Source organism: Falco peregrinus, chromosome 5, assembly GCF_023634155.1.
Source record: "Falco peregrinus isolate bFalPer1 chromosome 5, bFalPer1.pri, whole genome shotgun sequence".
NCBI lineage: Eukaryota > Metazoa > Chordata > Aves > Falconiformes > Falconidae > Falco > Falco peregrinus.
Genome location: NC_073725.1, coordinates 75912516 through 75933226, shown reverse-complemented (window position 1 = coordinate 75933226; position 20711 = coordinate 75912516). Strand labels below are relative to the sequence as shown.

The 20711-nt window shown below is 43.6% G+C and overlaps 1 protein-coding gene across 11 annotated transcripts in view; it reads left to right on the top strand.

Annotated features, from left to right (window-relative positions):
* The first annotated feature begins 261 nt into the window (after window positions 1-261).
* The window catches only part of NPRL3 (NPR3 like, GATOR1 complex subunit), a 45169-nt gene continuing 24719 nt past the window's right edge, over window positions 262-20711 (top strand). Inside the window, exons 1-8 of one of the 11 annotated variants that reach the window (XM_055804489.1) lie at window positions 262-463; window positions 1946-2015; window positions 7059-7097; window positions 7862-7912; window positions 10702-10831; window positions 14101-14175; window positions 17103-17256; window positions 18057-18138. In XM_055804489.1, the coding sequence (XP_055660464.1) occupies window positions 346-463; window positions 1946-2015; window positions 7059-7097; window positions 7862-7912; window positions 10702-10831; window positions 14101-14175; window positions 17103-17256; window positions 18057-18138 (719 nt within the window). In that variant the 5' untranslated portion in view covers window positions 262-345. Of the gene's footprint in view, window positions 464-1945; window positions 2016-2985; window positions 3056-7058; window positions 7098-7308; window positions 7468-7861; window positions 7974-8659; window positions 10134-10701; window positions 10832-14100; window positions 14176-16387; window positions 16509-16831; window positions 16857-17102; window positions 17257-18056; window positions 18139-20711 lie in introns of those variants that run through there. The other 10 variants (XM_055804484.1, XM_055804485.1, XM_055804487.1 and 7 more) reach the window with 10 other exon arrangements.

Sequence of the window (20711 nt, the reverse complement as noted above, 5' to 3'; positions counted from 1 at the left end):
GGCCCAGGACTGCAGGTGTGTGAGGTGCTGGGCTGAACTGGGGGCACTGGGCTGAACTGGGGCCCAGGACTATAGGGGTGCGAGGTGCTGCGCTTGGGCTGAACTGGGGACACTGGGCTGCGGGGGTGGCGGCTCCGGGCCGGAGCGGGCCGTCAGGCGCGCTGCCCACAGCCGGGAGGCCCCGGCGGCTCCGGGACGCCCCGGCGGCTCCGCCCCAGCGCAGCCGGGCTCCGCGGGCAGCGGGCGGGGGCGGAAGCGGAAGCCAGGGTGCCGTGCCGCCTTCCCGCGGGCCGTGCCGTGCCGGGCCGCCTTTCCGCGGGCCGTGCCGGGCCGTGCCGTGCCGGCATGGGCGAGAGCACCAGCCCTATCAGCGTTATCCTGGTGAGCTCGGGCAGCCGCGGCAACAAGCTGCTCTTCCGCTTCCCCTTCCAGCGCGGCGCCGAGCACCCCGCCGCACAGGCCAGTAAGTGCGCGACGCCGCGGGGCTCGGGGACTGCGGCTGCCCCCGGGGGCCTGGCACCTCTTGACACCCCTGTGGTACCCCACATACCCCCCTCACACCCCTGTGGTACCTCACATAGCCCCCGTCGCACCCCTGTGGTACCCCACATACCCCCCTCGCACCCCTGTGGTACCCCACATACCCCCCTCACACCCCTGTGGTGTCCCATATACCCCCCCTCACATTCCTGTGGTACCCCACACCCTCCCTCACACCCCCTGTGGTGGTCTCACACCCCCTCCATGCCTCGTACCCTCTGTGGGGGCCTGGCACCCCTCACACCCCCCTCACACCCCCCGGGTGCCCTGGCACCCCTCTCGCCCCCCTCACACCCCACGTTAATCGAACCGTGCGGGTGCCAAGTGTTAACCAGGCCAGTGCCTTGTTGCTATTCCTGGGTCAGCTGAAGCAAGTGGGTTTTAAGAGCTGTAGGGGAAGGAGGAGGAGGAGGCGGCAGGGTGAGAAGTAGAGGGACCCGTCTGGGAGAGGGGATTTGGAGGACACTTAGTGAGCTTTAACTGATAATTGGTAGAAAGTAAGAGAGTTGAGTCCCTTGTGTGGAGTAATGGGGCGGAGGAGGTGGTGTGGCTTCTGGAACACGGGACCGTTTGGGTGCCCGCTGGCTGCTGTGGAGCCACTGTTTGTTGTACCTCTTTCTCCGAGATTCCTGACGCAGGACAGTGTCTGGGGCCAGACTTGGAGCATGGGGGCCGGTGGCAGGATGGCTGTGCCCACGGCACTGCGGGCAGAGTCACTGTCCCACCAGGCCTTGCCGGTGCGTGAGCGTCTTGGTGCTGGGCCTCAGGGCGCTGCAGAGCGATGGGGCTGTTTGACTTGGGTTGCTTGCTGACTGCTGCAAGTCACTAGAGGTTTAACGCCCCTGTTTAGGTTGTGAGTTGCTTTTTAGCAGGAGAGAATCTTCTTTGAACCCCTTTTATGGGTGAAATCTGTTTGGGGCTGGCAGATTCCCTGCTACCCCCTCCTGCTTTTTGATGGTGAAGGATTTCGATACTGGTGACTGCAGGAGGGGCACCTGGAGCATTATGGTTGTCCTGAAACCGGAGCAATAATGAGGGAAACACATTGGTCAGAATTTTATTTGCCGCTCTCTCTCAGACTGCAAACTGTTACCTGGCACTTGAGAGAACAGGTGTTTCTGTGAATGTTTTACTTTCTCCTCTTTATCCCCCGAAAATGGAAACCTCTTTCTCATATTTTATATGAGACATTTATTTATTTTATGTGTATATATCTATATAATATATAGATATAAAAAAGAAAGATCTGGTACCCCTACCTAGAACGGAAGGGGGTTTCTGCTTTTAATACTACTTTTTTTATATCTGCTTTATAAATAATTTTAAAAATGGCATGGTCAAGTATTCTCTTAACACACACTTTAAGGAGACTGTTCCTTGAAAATGTGTTTATTCTTTGCTTCAGATAAACCAAGGAGTCGATATGCTGTGAATGGCTCTGGTGACGCCACAGAAGATCAAGATGGGGACTCCAGGTAGGGGGAAAACTTTTCTTGTTGCCTAAGAGTTTGAAGCAGAGGAGTCATGACATCTTGCTCTCTTGTCTCCTAATTCAGTAGGCAAATTCTCCTGGACTGTATAGAGGATGACCTGCCAAAAAATGCTTTAATGCCAAGTTATGAGCAAATTAGTGCTTAGGAACGAGGAATGTCTCATGAGGGAATGCTACCAAATGTGTTGTTTTCTGGGCAAGGTATAGGTCAGATATCTTGTGCTCATTAGGAAGGCAATATTACTCTTTCAAAACTAGGAGTATTAATCCTTTGGCAAAATTCCACTTTTCTTTACCTTCCTACCTTTGACTGGATATATTATTCAGTTGCCTCAAAATCTTCCCTATCTCCTGTAATTATTGTATGGAATTGCTGTGCACTAATGAATAACTAATTTTGTTTCTCCAGATATAGCTGCCTTTGTGTCTGTAAAGTGAAATAGTAGCTCAAAAGGAAACTGAGACTTACAGATAGTTTTTCGATTACAGGAAATTATGGGTAACAAGTGCACTGAAAATAGGCAGTGCGTTGTTCAGCCTGCACATACATGCGAATGGACACTAATTAGTTTTTGTAGAAAATGTGAAATCTGCTGCATAGTTCTAAATTTATCACCATTAGATAGGAGACAAATCTGGGAAAGAAAAAGTTGTTTTTTTTCTCCATTGGCCTGTAGCTCGGTTGCAGATCTTTTTTGTGATGGGTGTTTTAATCTCCAGTACTAATAAAATAGGGTAGTTTCTACTCTTCTCATATGTAAGAGTAAAATAAGAAGTACTCATCACTTGCCCCCCAAAAATAAATTTAGATTCCAGCCTTGCAAAATGTCAGCGTGTTCTTAGCTTTATGACTGTGACTGGTTTAGGTGAAGTTAAAAACACCAATGACAGCAGACTTCATTAATTCATATGTTTTTCCAGGACTGGGATCTTATGAAAACACATTTGCTTGAGGTCATTTGTGTCTCTTGCTTCTTCTGGTGTCTGTGAAACCTTCAAATGCAGACTTCTGTCATGTCGCCAGTGAGTACAGTACGGTACAGGGCACAACTCTAGTGGGAGCAAGCTGTGGTTTTGTGAGTTTGGTAATTGGTGAATGGCATTTCAGACTGTGCTGTGGACAGCAGCTAGTATGCACATTAGGAAGTCCCAGAGCACACGTTTGTTGGTTATCTCAGGGATTTTGTTGGTTGCTGTTCAAAACCCTGTCTCTAGTCTTTCCTTAGATAGATTAAGATGGTGTTGGAATGGTACCAGCTTCTGTCTGATACTGATTCTTGTTGCCTCTGCCGTTTTGGCAGGTTGGACAAAGCACTTAATGCTTGGTGTTGCCTGTGGTGCTGAATTAGTGTAATGCAGTATGTGGCTACTACAGTGATATAGGAAAAGCTTTTATAATTTCAAATTATGGTCAGATGAGAAAACTGCTAGTTTTTCCTGAACCTGGTTTTAAGTAGATTGAATGTTCTGGCATGTAACCTGTGTTAAATAAAGATTATTTCATTGTAATAGTGTCCAGAACTCTGGGCTTGAAAGTTAGTGCTTAACGTTCTGGTCAGGTATATGTTATTAAGCTTTTAGTGTTTAAAAGAATATATGATCTCTCAACTGAGCTCACTAAGTGCAAGGTATCACAGTTCTGAAGCGCTGAATGAAAGAACATTGAGACAGAAATCCTCCTCTGCAGTGACGGTCTTCAGAAAAAAGTAGTTGTCACTTGTACAGTTCTGTATATAGCAATACATACAAATTCGTGCTGCAGTGTCTGCACCCAACTCTTAATAAGGTCAGTGTTACAAAACTGAGGTGTCAGCCAGCACAGGTCTGTTAGCAGGAAGTCCCTGAATATTATCTCCAGTGGATCTGTCGGTAGCTGCCATGCAGATGAAGGGGAAATAGAAGAGGAGCATTTATGTTACTCTGAAAGTCTTGGTTCTGCTAGAGGCCAGATACCGAGGCCCAACACACTGCTTGTGCTGCTTACATGGCTGGGCACCTGCATTCAGAAGTTCAGAGTTTTTTTCAAAATTGCATTTGTTCCAGGTTTGTTTATTGGAAAGCTTTTTCCCGATACCAGTGTAAGCGGTGTTCTAAGTATGCTGCATCCCGTACAGCTGATGTAACAGCAGCTAAACATATCCTTCTCTTCAGTGAAAACAGCCAGTAGAAGAAATCACCAATACTCTTTATACTGAGTACTGTTAATTTATATTAGACAAGAGGAGGTTTGTTGGCAGAGTTAGTATCTTTCACTGGACTTAGTGATACAGGTGGAAAAATGTGCAAGTTTTAGGTACACAGACCCTTCTAGCACAAAACAAAAAGGGATCTTCAAAACCATGTAAAACAGGTTGCTCAGACTTTTGATTTGTATCAGACCATGTTAGGAGTAACAGAGGTTGGTGCCTTGGAGTAGAAGAGATTCTAAGGGGAGAGTGAAGGCAGAAAGGTGCAGGTGTCTTGGAGAGAGCAAGATGCATATGATTTGGCTGGGGGAACTGGGAGTGTTTGGCCTGGAGAGGAGGGGGCTTGGGGGGACCTTATTGCTCCCTACAGCTGCCTGGCAGGGGGGTGTAGGCAGGTAGGGTCGGTCTCTTCTCCCAGATAAACAGCAACAGGACAAGAGGCAGCCGCCTCAGGCTGCGCCAGGGGAGGTTAGGTTGCATGTTGGGGAAATGTCTCCACTGAAAGGGTGGCCAAGCACTGGAACAGGCTGCCCAGGGAGGTGGGAGAATCACCATCCCTGGAGGTGTTTAAATGACGTAGATGTGGTGCTCAGGGACATGGTTTAGTGGTGGGCTTGGCAGTGCTGGGTTAATGGTTGGACTTGGTGATCTTAAAGGTGTTTTCCAACCTTCTATGTTTTTGATGGCACAGACTGAGGCTTTGGGGCAGACAGACTGCTAGGCTGAGTTGATGGTGTGTGGCAATGTTTGATAATGTTGAAGGGTTGGGTCTTTTGTATGTTTTCATGTTCAGTAATAAGGGTTATTTCAGATTTATCTTGTTCCTGCAATAGTTCTTATGAGGGTTGGATTCATCCTTTTTTTTTTTTTTTTTTATGCTGCATGGCTGTCTTTAATTTACTAGCAATCTAGAATCAAGTGTATCCTAGATAAGGTTTACCATAGCTTTTTTCCTAAGCTATTGGAACCCAGATCTTGCTTATATTAATTTCTACTCAACGGAGCTGTGTGTTTGGATCTTCAGTATATAGATTTTTCTTCCTTTTAAAAGCAAGTCAAGCAGCAGAAGTGGTTGAGGTGTGTTGATGGTGGCCATGCAACAAAAGGTATTCAGAAGAATCTTTCAGAAAACAAATTGCCTGTCAAGTGTCTCTCTTTATTGGCTTCTTCTCAGTCTTTCATCATTTGCTGTCTTCAAAAACATCCTGCAGTTTTTAAGTGCTTTACCAGTAATACATACCCCTCACGGCTTATGGAGATGCCTGCCAGTTATTTTTAATTTTTTTATCCCCTGAAAAAACGTGAGGCAATTACTCTTTTGAAGCCATAAGATAATACTTTGTTAAATTGTTCTGAAATGGTTTTTGTAGTTTTTCTGAAGGTGGTATAGTCGGCAAGCAAAAATTCTAATGAAGATGCACATATAATAACATATGTTACACCAGACTTCCATTTTTTAGTAGCATAACTGACTAACTGAAGGAGATTTAGCAAGTTTGACAGCATTGGTGTCATTAATTGGCCAAATGCTTCTGTTATAAAAACCCCCAAGTTACTGACAAACAAGGACTTGAATGTCCCTTTCTAACAAACAGTAGCTCTCCTGTGATAACATTTCTGAATCCTCTGTCCCTCTTTCACTGGACTCCAGTGTTCTTCCTCGTATCTGTTCTGAAAGGCTTCCTTTCTGTAAGCCCGTGCTTTTCCATTCATTCATCCATCCATCCATCCCTCCCTCCCTTTAAAACATCCTTCCTGTAATGTCACCCTCTTTGTATAGTTTGTCATTTAGGATTGTTCTAGGTTCCCTTTTCAATGTGACCAGTAGAAATCCACTGTCTTTTGGATTAAATAATTGTTGGAGGTTTTAATTTTGTCTCCCATTTCTAATGTGGACAGTATAAAGCTTTTATCAGTTTCATTTTTCAGTATATATAGGAAATTTGTTTCTGGAACCAAGTCCTTTTTTCCCTTGTTATTTGGAGGGGGGAAAAAAAGCAGTTGACTGTTACAATGAAAATAGGTGTGTGTTTGTTTCTCTGATATCAAAGTGAGTAGGGCTATTAACAGAGCCTTGCTGTGTACACCTGTTCTAAAGAAGGTTTTCAGGCTCTGCCTTGCAAACATTTTCAGCCTACTCTTCCTAAGTTTCTGCTTACTGCCTGGGGCAGAGGGAGATGGAGGGTGACTTCATGCTTGTGCTGTGAGTCTGGCCGGACTTGCACCTATTGTTTAGATCCCTGCAGAGAGCAGCAGCTGCTCTGTGTGCAAGGCCCTTTACAGAATCCTGGCTGTGCATGTGACAATAAACGGTTGGCATCCTCCTTTTCTAAGTCTTGTGGGTATGGAAGCACCAGAATCAGTTGTGAAGAGCTGTGGGCTGTTTGGGGCTGCATAGGATGCTCCTTTGGTGAAAATGCTAGTAATAGTCTAGAAAAGAAACTGATGTTTAGAATTTGCCATAAATCAGACTGCAACTTCTTCTATTATTTCATAAGGTAAGCATGAATTAAAAAGTATGATGTAGATACAGCTCCATAAATGCAACGTATTGTGGGAACGCATGACAGCAGCCAGTGTTAACAAGAGGACTAAAATGCCTTAGCCTTTCTCAGTGTTGTCAATCTAAGCCTGCAATATGTCCCCAGAATTCATCTACCATTAACTTTTGACTCTTTTCAATACTTATATTTCATATTTCCTTTACAGGAGTTTAACCCTTAATAGTTCATCCTAGTTTTTAATATTATCTCTTTTTTTTTTTTTATTTTGTGTACTCGCCTCGTTTATTTTCTTTTGTTGTGTTTTGTTTTGTGTTTATGGCCATGTTCCCATTTCAGAGACCAATGTCCTCTAACTGATGAGCAATTGGTTTCAGGGTAAGACCAAATGTTCTAAACAATCACCTTTGTCTAGAATGGCTTACTTTTCTCACCATCCTTTTAATTGTGCTTTGTTTCTGGTTTCTGTTTTACACTGAATGATGAGATAATTATATGCTAAATCACAATGTCTGTAGGAAAGGTATCCCTAAAGGTTTATGCTAGGATAATTACAAAGGTCCTACTAACATTTCTGTGCTTCCTGTAGGGTATCCAGAATGGGTGTGGTACTGTCCCTTCTGTGAACTGAGAAAAGTTGTGATCCTCCAAGAATGCAACAACTATAACCTTGGCATTGTAGTTACTCCAACAAGGGGCCCTGAAACAAATTGCTTTCTGATGAACAATGACTTAAAAATACAGATCAGTGAGTAAACTATTTAATCCCACAGGAATTATGGAGAGCTCTTCAGAGACCTGGTTTTGAGCAGCTGTGCTGGTTGCTTGTTCTTGGTGCCCCCGTAAGCTAAGCTAGATGACTGCGTTATACCCGACCCCTTTTTGAATGTGTGGAGGGAAAAGTGCTGATCTCTACCCAGGACCCCAGAAGTATTCTCTAGTCCCTGTTTAACATAAAGATGCTCACCTAGATACTCAACTCCAATTCTAAATTACTTCAAAAAGAATTCTTTATATAAACCTCGCTTTGAATTCCTGTGGCATATAAAAAGTTATTATTTGTTCTTGGGGAAAAAAATGAACTTGTGTTTGAGATTCTTTTCCCCCTCCTTTTCCGTATGCTAAAGCAATTGTTGTTTCAGCTGGGTTTCCAGAGGAGATGCCGGTGACAGCAGTCGATCTGCTCTAGTGTGGTTTGTACCGTACTGCTGGATTGTCTGTTGTTGCTGCTACGTTGAGCTTGTGATAGGAATGGTAGGATATTTTGGCCAAATCAAAGCTTTTGTTTTTTGTATTTAGTTTCCGCCTGCTGAATTCCTTAGCACAAGAGAGGTTTGCTTCCCTCTGGAAATCACAATGCTCAGACAAATCTCATACAAGAAAGGACTGTTACTGCCCAACTGTGAAACATAATCTGCTTCTAATAAACTCTTGGGCTCTGATAAGTCAGTATATGTAGGTCATCTTAATACAGCCAGCAGATTAGAAAAATCAGTAAAAGTGTTATTTTCTAAGATGAGACAATTAATTGAAATGATGGGGATAATGTATCTGCTGTCCCTCAATCTCTCCGTCATCCTGAGGCCTAAGATATGTATAAATTATGTAGATCATTGGGGGAAAAAAACCCCAGAGGAGCAAACCCGGTAAATCTAGGCTGTTGGATGAGGAGAATGGGACTGTAGTCCAGGTCACTCTTGGGAGAGCCTGTGGTGATACCAAGTGTCTGTACCTATCAGGTAGCACCTGTGTAACCCATCACAGGGCTGTCCTGAGTGAGTCATCTGTCTGCAGGTGCAGTACTCTCCCAGAAAGAGAAGCCTGTGCTAGTGGGAAGGTACTGAGGACTTTACAAAATCAACCTTTTAATTTCCTCCTCCCCTCAGAGCCACATACAGGGCAGACAGAGGGCTGTTGGTGTCGTGAGCTCCCTTGGGGAAATGCTGAACTCTTAGGTTCAGCACCATGTTTATCTGTTAAAAGATCTGCTGGTGTAATTCCTTGAAAAAGTCAAATCTTAACAGTGGTGAGTCATTGTAATGATCAGTTTTCCAGCTCCCAAGGTATCCTTTGCCGAGGCTGGGGGAGGGAAGAGTAATTTCTTACCAGCGAGCAGGCATTTTCTAGTTTACCCTCCTTCTCCCTTCACCCTGCAATGACCATATGCTCATTTTGGATGCATCACTATTACGGTCTTCCTGGCTCCATGATGAGCCTGTTAATGAACACAGCTGAACAGGCAAAAAGAGGGGGAAAAGCTCACTGCTGTCATGGTGACTCTTTTTCCTATTTTGAATGTGATCTCCAGGAGCTGTCAGTCCCGGTCCTGTTTAAGGACATTTTGCTCTTTCTTCAAAAACTCCGTGTGTTGTGCAGTATGGTGGCCGAGGACTGTGGGCTCAGTGGCCCCAGGAGCCTCTGGCTAGTCTCCCCATCTCTCTGCTTGCCCTTAGCTGTGTTTGAAGCAGAGTGGTCAGGGGATTTGGACATTTGTATGCAGCTGCTCCTTCCATAAGCCAAACATAAGCAGCGTGCTGTGGTCAGGTTGACAAACACTGGGGCTTTGACAGTTTGTAAAATGTCCATGTTGTCCTTCATCTTCAGTATATGTAGGTCTAATAAAAGAAGTGCCCCCTGGGTCATATGCAGGTGGATACACACAAAAGGCCTGGGTGTGCGCATTTGTCTTAATTTCTGTAGTGCTCTGTAACTCACTTAGGGTGAACCAGGAATATGGTACATTAATTCCTTCTCTGGGCATTGAGGGCTCACTTGTGGCTGAGAGATAAGGTGAGTGTAGCACACACCCATGCCTGCCCTTTTCTCTGAGTGATACTGGGTTATCTGGGATACCTGCCTGGCGGAGGGGGATGGTCTGACAGGGGGCACATCCCTGCATGTAAATGAAGAAAATGAAATAAACGTTGTCATTCTTTAAGAAAAACTGGTCTCATCAGAAGCTGGTTTGAAATTCATTTGGTTAAATGGGAGCCTCAGAGAAATCAGATAAGGAAAGAACTTGCTAATAGCAAACCTTGCACTGCTCCTATTCTAGAACAAATTCCCTCCAGCAGCTAGCTGACATCCCCTTCCCTGTGGAAATGAGCTCCACTGTCTCAGAGGACACCCTGAGGAAAACAAGTGTTTGTAGAGACCAGACTCATGTCGCAATGCCATCGGAAAGAGCAGTTGCAGAATTTTCCTCCCTTGTCACACTGGATTCTTACCCATTTTTGCAGTGGTAGCTGTCTTTTACAGGGCAGACTCCTTGTAGATGCTTGCCCTCCTGTCTCGCAGCTGCTTTCTTCCCACCACCGATCCAGAGCAACCCAGTAACACCGTGGTTGGTGTTGGGAAGGACCTGCCCTGTCATGAATTTGTCTAACGTTTGGTTTATTGAATGAGGAAGCCCAGGTGAGGCCAGGCAGCACTCAGAAGGGCACAGGTTGTGATCTGTTAAGTGAGAAACTTTTGAGTCTCACTGATAAACTTTGGGAAAGGAAGGACAAGTGTTGGTTGTATGTTTCTTCTAATTAAATCAGCTCTTTCTTACCTTCCCCTCTGCCATACTGGGTGGCTTAAAGATCTCTGTTGTGCTTGAGTGACAGGCTGTGTCAATATGTAGTTGCTTAGTAAGTTCATTAACCTGCAGCTAAATCTAGGCAATGGCTAACTTGAGCTGTTTTTATATTTAAGCGAACTGCATCTAATCTTTCCAATGTATTTTGCTGAGCATGTAATTAAATAAGCATGACCCTGCAGTCTTTGTCGTGAATGCTTCCTGTTTTATAATTGTGATGATCTGAGAGACGTAATTAAGGGGTTCTTAATTTTACTTAATTGGTGGTACTCCAGGTACAGCAATTTAGATGCAATTTACAATACGTTAAAAACTTATGAGTTAAATATACCTGTATTGGGGGAAATATTCTGGGGGTATGTTTTTTGAAAATTGTAATAACTTATGTTGCTGCTTTTCAAGGTTTTCGGATGTCATTCTGGCAACTATTTTGGCTACCAAGTCAGATATGTGTGGCAAGAAGTTTGAACTGAAGATTGACAATGTTCGCTTTGTTGGCCATCCCACGTTGCTTCAGCATGCCCTGGGGCAGGTACGGTGCCAGGTCCACTCCAGGGACCTGCTTCTTTACAAACTGCCTGGCTTGGTTAGGAAGCTTAGGATTCAGAATGTGCGTGTTGGCTTTTGATCCTGTTTTCACTTCCTGATGCTCAAAGCTGGCTTTTTACTTACTTCCAGATAAATACAGTGAGTGGCAAACTGAGGGAGCCGTGTCAGCGATTCACTGAACCCCCCTCTGGTTACTGTAGAAAAGCAGTGTGGATAAAGAGGAGTAATACTAAGCAGTCCAGCTTAAAAAGCAGTTTCTTACTATGTTAGCTATTGCAAGTTAGCTTTTTAGCACCTCTAATTAGTATGGCAGTTAAAAAAAAACCAAAACAAACCACCCTAAACCTTCAGGAATGGTAGAAGCTGTCAGCCTTGTTTGGCTTTTAACTCTTAGTGGTGCTGAAGACGATTTGCAAGGCTTGGTTGAAATAGGTAGAATGTAGAAAGAGGTTTGAAATTTTCTTGTGGGCAAAGTCAGGCTGCTGTTTGCATTGAGACCTTGCTCGGTGGCCTGTGTTTTAGCTGCCTGGAATGAAAGCACTTGCCACCTAGGCTATGGAGAAGGTCCTGCTTAAATCTAGGAAAGAATTTACATGCTTCTGTGTGCAAAATCTTCCCTGTCCAGTTCCTTCTTCCTGATAGACTGTAAGAATGAACTAGGCTTTGGTGATTTCTGAATCCAACACGGATCTCTGTCACTGAACTGCTTTGATCTCATTTTTTCAGCAAATTTGCTAAATAGTTCATTTTTTCAGGAAAAAAGTCTGCTTGCCAATTCTGTCATCCTTTCTATCTATAATTAGAGGTGCAAACAGATTGTTGGCAACTGCTCCTTGATATTTAGAGGACCAGACTGCTTTAATCCAAGTGAGGAGCTGGCCTCAAGCTTCAGAAGATGCTAGTGTTCCACTTTCGAAACTGTCATGAGTCCACAAGAAAAGTGACAGAGGATCACCAAGACTCAGTCCTCAAATATTTAAGCTGGTTTGGAAGACAGGATTCAAGCGTCCCAAGCCGTGCAAGTACATCACCAGCCCCAGACAAGGCAAGCGCCAAACCAGGCCCAGGGTCTCTACAGGGACCCCAGCCAGGAGCGAAAGGAGATGGGAGCAGAGGCAGGGCTTGATGATGAGGCTGCAGTGTGCTTAAGGGTCCACCCTGGAGACAAGCTACCTAACACGATGTAGGTCGAAAGTCCATCCAGGAGACCGGCTGGAGACAGGCACACCTACAGGCCCTGGGCTCAGCTTAAATGGGGCTCCCAGGTCATGGGCTGTGGTGCGTGGGGGGACCCAATCGAGGCTGCTCAGGACCATTAAGACCTTTTGGTGCCCTCAGGGCCCTGACAGGGGTGGCCTTTGCTCTCGAAGTATCAGATTCCTTTATTTTGTTAATCTTGTCTGAAAGGTACAACTAAATGTAGTGTAAATGAGGTTGAAATTTTGTATTTGCATTATTTACCACGTGTTATTATACATTCTCTCTACTTCCCAGTCGGTTTTATCCTAATTGCAGGAATTTCCTCTCCATTTTCAATTTATCTAAATAAAATTGCATCTGGGTAAATAAATGAAGTTATAAAGTGCTGTACACACTTTTTAAATTAATTTTTGTAGAATCTTCTTTTTGGGTGTGTCTTATCACCCTGGTAGGCACTCCAGAACTTTCTAGCACACAGAATTTTCTAGATGTGGCAGCTAACTCTTGCTAGCTCATTTGAGTTCTAAATCTGGGACCCTTCTGCAGTTAGGAGGAAGCTAGATGGAGCTCCTTTCCCATGGGAGCAAAGGCAGTGACTGGAGTAACCTGACAGTCTCTGGTTTGGGTCTCTCAGAGTCATAAATTAATCCATGGGACAGCTCAGCAAATTCTTACTCAGATGAGATTCAGGAGTTACAAGAGCACAGATATTTAATCCTGTATGCCTTTTATGTAGCAATATTCTGAATTCTTTGAATTCCTTCAACATTTTCTTTTCCAGCTTAGTCTTTTCTTCTGTTTTCTGGAGAAGTGATATGAAATTAGCCTGCATCCCAGGTAGTTTCTTTGATTTTAAAGAAGGAACAGAATCAGTCCCTACACTCAGAAGGGCTTTATTGAAATTCACAAGACATCCCGGAACCTCTAACTTGAGAACAAATACACACAGTAAATGGGTTTTACCACCCTCCCATCACCACCTTTTTGATAGAACTTCACTTACACATCAGAAAAAAACAAAAATATGTATCGCTTTTTTTAGTTTCTCTAATTGTTAAGTCTGCTGAGTGAAAGCACTGGGATTTCGGGTTTCACTGCTGAGCAGTTCATTGATGATGCTTGGAACCTGTCAGGAAGGGTGGATGCAGCTCTGCTTTTTTCAGCTTCTCTGCTTTTGCTCCATCTCAGATGCTGCATTAGCTACGTATGCACATACTCAGGGTAGAGACCGAATACTAGGTTAGCTGGGTGTTTGGTTTGGTCTGGCAGGTTATAGCTTTTTCACTTGGGATTGGATGGGTGTTCAGCAGGCAGTTTCGGGGGTAGCAGGAACGTCCCCTGGATTTTGTGCTCCATCTTGTGGCGACGCTTGCTCAATTCAGAGTTGTTAGTCCCAGCCGTGCAAATTCAGCTTGCTTGTCTTGGCTTTCACTGGGCCTCCCCACCAGAAAGTCTGTACCTGCATTAGGCATGAAGCTCTCTGCTGCAGAAAGAATAGGGGGAGCTGGACAATGTGTTTGAAAAACCCTGCAGGAAGGGAAAATCAAACTTTTTATTTTAGCACTGCAGTTCTAGAGCATATTTTTTTTCTGATAAAAGCAACAGTTTGTAACGTGACACAATCCAAATGGGAATTTTAGGAAGCAAAAGAATAGGTGTGACCTGGGATGAGAAATCTATGGACTTCTCTTTAGTTAACAATATATATGACAATTCTGCTAAGGAATTTAAAACTAATGATGCTAAATTGCAATAGTAAAGATACCTAGTAAGACTGCTATCTGAGCTGATACTCATTTCCATGGTCATGATGAAAATGCTTTTGTGTAAGCCTTCACAGCTTCTCAGAAAAGGCAGTGTTGTAGAGTAACTGTGACACTAATAAAATAAAATAATAGTTACAAGTCAGATTTAATGGTTTGATTTGTCTGCTCTCTTTTTCTCAGCAAACTTGTTATTTGACCGAGTTAGGTTGTGTTTGTTTTCTTTTTTTCCATTGTTACTGGATCCTACTGACACTAGCCTATGGGATTTTTTTTTAAATATTTTCAGGTATCCAAAACTGATCCCTCACCGAAGAGAGAGATGCCCACTATGATTCTCTTCAATGTGGTGTTTGCACTAAGGGTAAGGACCATCTTCATGCCGTCTGACAGTGGGATGTGCTTTGGATCTATAAGAGAATGCAGTAGGCTCATGTTCCAGTAATCTTTTGTAAAACATTCAGTGCCTGATATCATGGGGATATTTTAATTGGAAGCAACAAGCCTAAACGTTGTAGAATCTGACACTGAGAAGTGGGAACGTTTTCCAGCCCAGTAGAAAACAAGTACAGTTGTTCTTTTCAGGACATTTTCTAGAGTTTTTGGTTTTAAATCCCCAGAGTGTAAAGGCATGCAAGAAGCCACTTCGCAAAATAGATACGACCCAGCTGCAAGTCCTGTATGTCTCTTGTCTTTTGTTATTAGTGAGCTGGTAATCTGCTGTGATTTTTCTAGACCCTGCAACTGAGGCTTGTCCCACGAAGCTGTGCAGGGAGCAGCCTGGCTCTGACTGTCCTGTGTGTCAGATGTCGCTCTCTGTACATGGCTGCTCTACTCCTGCCCAGGATAGGACCAAATCCCTACAGCTGCGCTAGCGTGCTGCCAGACCCTTGTGACTCCATGCAGCTCGGACCTTGGTGGTCGGCTCTGCTCCAGAAGTGGAGGCAGGAGGCAGCGTGGTCAGCGGCTCATGCTTGGCCAGCCTGAAGGGTCAGATCCCCACCATAACCTTGGTCAACCCAAGCTTGCTTAGTGCAGAGTCATTCAGAAGCCTAGTGTGGCTCAGAACAGCATTGTTTTGAGCTCTTACTAATGCTGTGTGATACAGAGACATGTGTCTTTGCTCAGTGCCTCCAGGCTTTTTTAATAATTAAATGGACAGTGTTTGAAATCTGCCTCCTCTTAGCAATGAGATCGTTGTAAAGGGAGAGTGCCAGGGAGCAGAAGCTGTAGCATTCTAAATGAGAAGAAGGTACAAGTGATGAATAACTAGGTTTTGATGCTCAGTAAGAACCTGGATCAAATATGTAGTGTTTGCCTGTAATTTTTTTCAGCTCTGTTGACTGGATGTTGGTGTCTGTGTTCAGGGATCCTGGCTTGGCTGATTAGGTGGTATAAAACCCTAGAAATTTGATTGTGTTTGAGCATTATTTGATTTCTGAGTTCTGGCTTTCTCTTCCCAGCCCAAAAGTTGCATCTGTGGAGCTAAGATATTATTTTTGTGTCAGGTACACATACAAAGAAACATCTTAAAAATAAAAGAGGGAGTTGGAATACCTGTCTTTATGGGAATGGTTGATTTTTGCTTGACTGGATACAATGTCATGATTTAAAAGCCTTCAGCTCCCTGCTTGTGAAATTACATTTTCTTTTCTTTTTTTTTTCCTTTTGGCACTAGTACTTTTCTTACTGCTGGCTTTCCAGTAGTGACTAACGTGGAAATGGCCACAGTCTGGGTGGCTTGTCTTCAGCTGAAGAGCAAGATTTCACACAATTATCCCAGCAATCAGTCTGAGTCAAGCAAGAAATTGTTCACTGAGTTCTGCTGGGGATCCAGTGTTCTTGTGCTGTGGGACATTCTTAGGTCAGGAAGTGCTGAATTTGCGGTGCAGGAGTTGATTTTAGATTTCATGCATTAAGAGACCTTAGCTTCAAGAATTATGTTGTTTTGGTGTATTGGTAAAGCACCATGCTTTGGTTGTAGGTAGGTGTGTGTAGATGCACATGTAAACACAGACATACGTATGCACTGAGTCCTGTGGAAGCAGAAGCATTGAAGCCAATGCTTCTTCGTTCACAACACTGCAAGAGCTTGGTGAAGTGCTGTGAAGGCTGTTTCTAGCCCACATTTTTCTAGAATATAATTTCTAGTGGTTCTCCTAGGGAAATGTGCTTTTGCATTTTGGCACTGTCATGATACTGATGTAATTGAGTGTGTAATAGCACTAAATCATATTTGCCAAATGAGACACTCTTAGTTCATAGAGAGCCGTCAAGTTTCTGGAGAGTGCTGTGCAAGAAGTGAGTGGAAATTTTTTCGTAGCACGGTGTAGTGCACTGCAGAGGGTGGGTGGAGGCATTCTGAGATAAAGATGAGAGTCCATCTGCAGTGGGCAGACAGAGCAGGCAAAGTCCCAAATGCTGTAATCAGCACTGATCCTGCTGTGTTCAAGCTTCAGGGTTACCAACGTGTCGTGACTCAGCAAGAACAGTGGAATCCAAAAATGATGACTCATGGTTTGTGAGTTTACATGCCAAGTGATCACTTGCTAGAACCATAAATTCTTTTAAATGTCTTAACAAACATGAAGCAGCTGCTCACTCGGTCTGGAGCCACTGAGTCCCCCCTCCTTGTCAGCTGTACTTACATGATAGATTTTTCTAGCACTTTCATTCTAGGACATGCACAAACACAGTGTTAGTAATAAGCCATATTTGTGAAATGTTTGGGAGAGTAAATCCAAATTGATTCTGGTTTGGGATCAAATTGTTGATCAGGTACTGGTAATTCTTGCCTAGTTGCTGTCTTGTCAGTATGTAAGACAAACATCAGTACAGCAACATGGAACGAGTGGGCTGTGTTAAAGGCACAGCAGTCCTTATACTCCCAGTAAATTCAACCTGTACACCGTGATATTCTGCCTTTTCAAATAGCTTGACACTTTCTTTTCTCACTGTGTGAAATGGAGTTTTTTGGTCTGTCTGCTAGCAGAAGGCCCATTAACAACTGGAAAAAATAAACCTGATAGGAATATCATGCTCCAGGTGCTGTGTTCATCTGATACACATAGACATGCTTAGAAATCCCTGAGTCTTCTCTTTACCTCTGGACATCTCTGAGCTTCTGCTTTTTTGCTGCTCAGTCAAGTTCCTTCCTTTTGCCATTTGCCAGAGGCTGACTTTTGTTATCTACTGATGAAGAGTTATTTTGACTACTTATCCATCACTGTAGTTCCATAGATGTGATTGTGGCTGTATCACCAACCTGTTTCTTTTCTGTGTTGCCTGCAGGCCAATGCAGATCCATCTGTGATAAACTGCTTGCACAACCTCTCCCGAAGAATCGCCATAGTCTTGCAGCATGAGGAGCGCCGCTGCCAGTACCTGACCAGGGAGGCCAAGCTGATCTTAGCTATTCAGGATGAAGTGTCTGCCATGTCAGAAAGTGAGTGCTGAGCTTAGCTTTGTACAGGAACATGTTTGTCCAGGAGCACTTTTTCAGAAAAGTGCTGATTGTGCCACCTTCTTTTGTGGCTGGGATCAGTATGAACAAGTTTTGGTGCTCTTTAGCATTCTGATGCCTTTTGACTGCATTTCGCCTCATCCAAGATCACTATCCCTATGCAGAGATGTCAGTTTTAGATGTGCATCGCTACCTCAGTTCAGTGTGATCACTGACAAATGTACACTGAACATTTGGATCTGCCTGTCAGGCTGAGATGGAAGAACTCACAAGTAGCCTGCTTCACCCACCCTGGAGCAAGTTTCCCATGCTTTAATGCTGTATGCTGAGTCACCAGACTTCTTGCGTGGAAACTTTACTCTTACATGTTGTTACCATGGCTAGCAAATAGTTACAGAGCATTTTTATAGAATGTACTTCAGAGCAAATTACTATAATAATACACACTATTTAAGGTGATCTCTGTCTGACAGTGATGCATCATCTTGCTGCAAGCATTAAAAATTAAAACTAACGTCTATGAAAACAAAAACAAAATCATCACTTGTCAAATTCACAGTTACATGCACTTAACTGAGTTGAGGTTTAGGAGAAATTGACAATAATTCACTGTTATTATTTTAGTATGTAACTTGAGTTATTGTAAAAGCTTTGAAAGACAATTATGGATTGAAAAGATGGGGATTCTGTCTCTAAGATACTGGTTGATACCTAGTGGGGGAAGAGGAAACTCTTTGCTTTGAAATCAGTGGTTTGCTTTCTTGTTTTGAAATTTTCCATAGCCACAGAAGGGCCACAGTCACCTTTTCATCACATCCTACCCAAGTGCAAACTGGCCAGAGATCTCAAAGAGACATATGACAGGTAAGTGGGATTTTCTTCCTCACTCACAGTATGCTGCTTCTTACTGGAACCTCTTGACCTTATTCCATAGGATATTATCCACCTCTTCATACTGTTGAGCCGTTGGGATTTGGGTTTTAGACTAGGTGAAGAAATGTGAAGGCTAGCTATCAGGCAAAAAGTTTGCAGAATTGCTATCCTAATCATTACCTTGGTCTCCCTGTGACTATGTTACAGTTCTTAAAAGTTGATGATGTCTGTTACAGCTTTAAGAATTATTATTTCCTCCTTAGCACAGAGGCACATAATGACAAGTGAATTGTAGAATTGAGAAGTGTCATAATATGAATATCATATCGCTGTAGAAGTGCTCTAAACCTGCAGCTAAGAGAAAAGTGCTGCATCTTGTGCTGATGGCAAGTCAGATACTGCACTGGCTTCATTTGGTTACACTGTGCATGTCTGGACAGTGAATTTGAATTAGGTGGTGAGACTTTCAGCAGAATGGAAAGTGTAACATGCCATTTCTTGACTGGATTAAAAGTTCTGGCAAGGATTTCAAAGGAGTGTGGAGTTAAGTGTTGAATTTCAGCAGGAGCCGGCACCAACCTCCTCCAGCATACTTCTGCTCTTGACAGCCTGTCAGTGCTGACTCCTCGTGCAGAGCAGATACCTCTGTTCAGGGTATGAGCTTGGTGGAAGACCTTGAAAAAGGAGCATGGAAGGTTTTGGTGGGGAGGAAGGTGATGTGCCCCTTGATTAGGGTGTTTGTCAGGGCTTGGGAGAATTATGCTGGAGTTCCTTGATTGACTGTAGAGCACACTGTATATTAGACAAACCCTTTACCCTCCCTAGACTGTGGTTCCCCTTGTACAAAGGGAATAATTGCAAAGCCCTGTAAGGTAAGGCACTGAAAGCCTAAATAATATAATGATTGCCAGGCACATCAGAAAGCTCCTAATAAGCTGTTCTTTGTTATGTTCAAGAGCTGTGAATTTCAGCTTGTTTGGAAGGAATGTTGAATGTTGTTCCATACAATTCGCACAAAACCTGTACTAAAGTTTAAAATAAGGCGTTTTTTATGTAGCCTGTAATTGTAATACTAAACTTCACCTACTACTTACTTTTTTTTTCTATTTCTCCAAGGCTGTGTATTTGTGACTGGGCAAACCCTGATCTTGTTTCCAAACATTTTAGTGACACAGTGACATCTTGTGGCATTTAGCTGTGACTGGAGGAGCATGCAGCCCAAGCTCCTGGAGTGTGTAATATATTCCACCCTTCCTTGACGTAAGAATAGACTGACCACAGAGAAACACACATTGGTGCTGCCCCCCAGATGTGAAGTAAGTCAGTGTCTCCCTCATTTAGGCATTGTGAGTGGGGAGAAGTGGTGCAAGTTATATTTTGACACTTTTGTGTGACACTGTCATAAACAAATTTGTAAGAAATAAGGTGTTGGTAAAAATATCAAATGTCTGTGCATTTGATTGGAAAGCTCTGTTTGAAGAGTAGTTACCAGTGTTGTTGGCTGGCTGGGTAATAAGGTGGTGGTCTGCGGTATTTTTCCACTACCATTTCCATACCTCATATGAGAGAATAGGAAATAAGCTGATTACACCTGCAGTCAGGTTAGTTGAGAGGGGCTGCAGCACCTTGCGAGGCAGGCACAGAATTAATATTATTTTTTTGTAAGGTAGAAGAAATGGCCTAGACATAGGATTTTTATTCTGCAACTCCAAGATGAAGAATTCCTGTGTGGCAACAGTTCTGGAGTGAAGTCTGTGTGGTCTTCTGTGAAATGAGTTAGTCACTTGTGACCTGGGGTTGCAGAAAAAAGCAAACAAGCAAGCATGCATAAAATAAAAGTCTTGTCTGTAAGATAGGAAGCAATCTCACTCAGGATTGTAAAGCCCCTGCTGTAATGAATATTATATCCAGTTTGGGGCGGCATATTTCAAGAAGGATTTGGGCCACCTAGAGAGTGAGGAGGAGTGAGAATGACCTAAGAGGAGAGATTGCAAGATTTGGTCTGTTTCTTTTAGAGAAGAATAGGCTGCTGGGAACAGTAAGTCTTCAAATGCATGTAGTGACAATGTGCTGTTTTAAATATACAGCGATTTCTGGCATAGCCTTTGGCATAGGGGAAACATAGTAAAGTGGAGAGAGCACTTTGAATTGCAGATGGAAATCCAGGTCTCCATTTGAGATTCGCTTAAGCCAGCGTTTCCTAGTGTCTGCTGTTTCTGCAGTTCCAGTCAAAGGCCTCTTGAATTGTCACGGCTGCTCTAGAGGTGCTGCCTAGCCCTTGGTTTCCTGTAGATGGTGCTGAGGTATTTCAGGCAAGACCCACATGTCCCTTAACAAGTTGGTTTGTACCAAACCACAAAGGGTATGAATCTTTTTACAGTTCAAAGTGTCCCTTGCGTTTTGAATGAAATGCCTGTATTTTATAAGGCAGGAATCAATAGCCAGGTCATCTTAACTGTTAACACTGTTGCTGCTATAGTAATGGCCTGTTAGTAAACGGAGGGTTTAGAGGTAATAAACATCTAGCTCCTGGGACCTTTTTTGACTCTAATGGAGAAAACTGG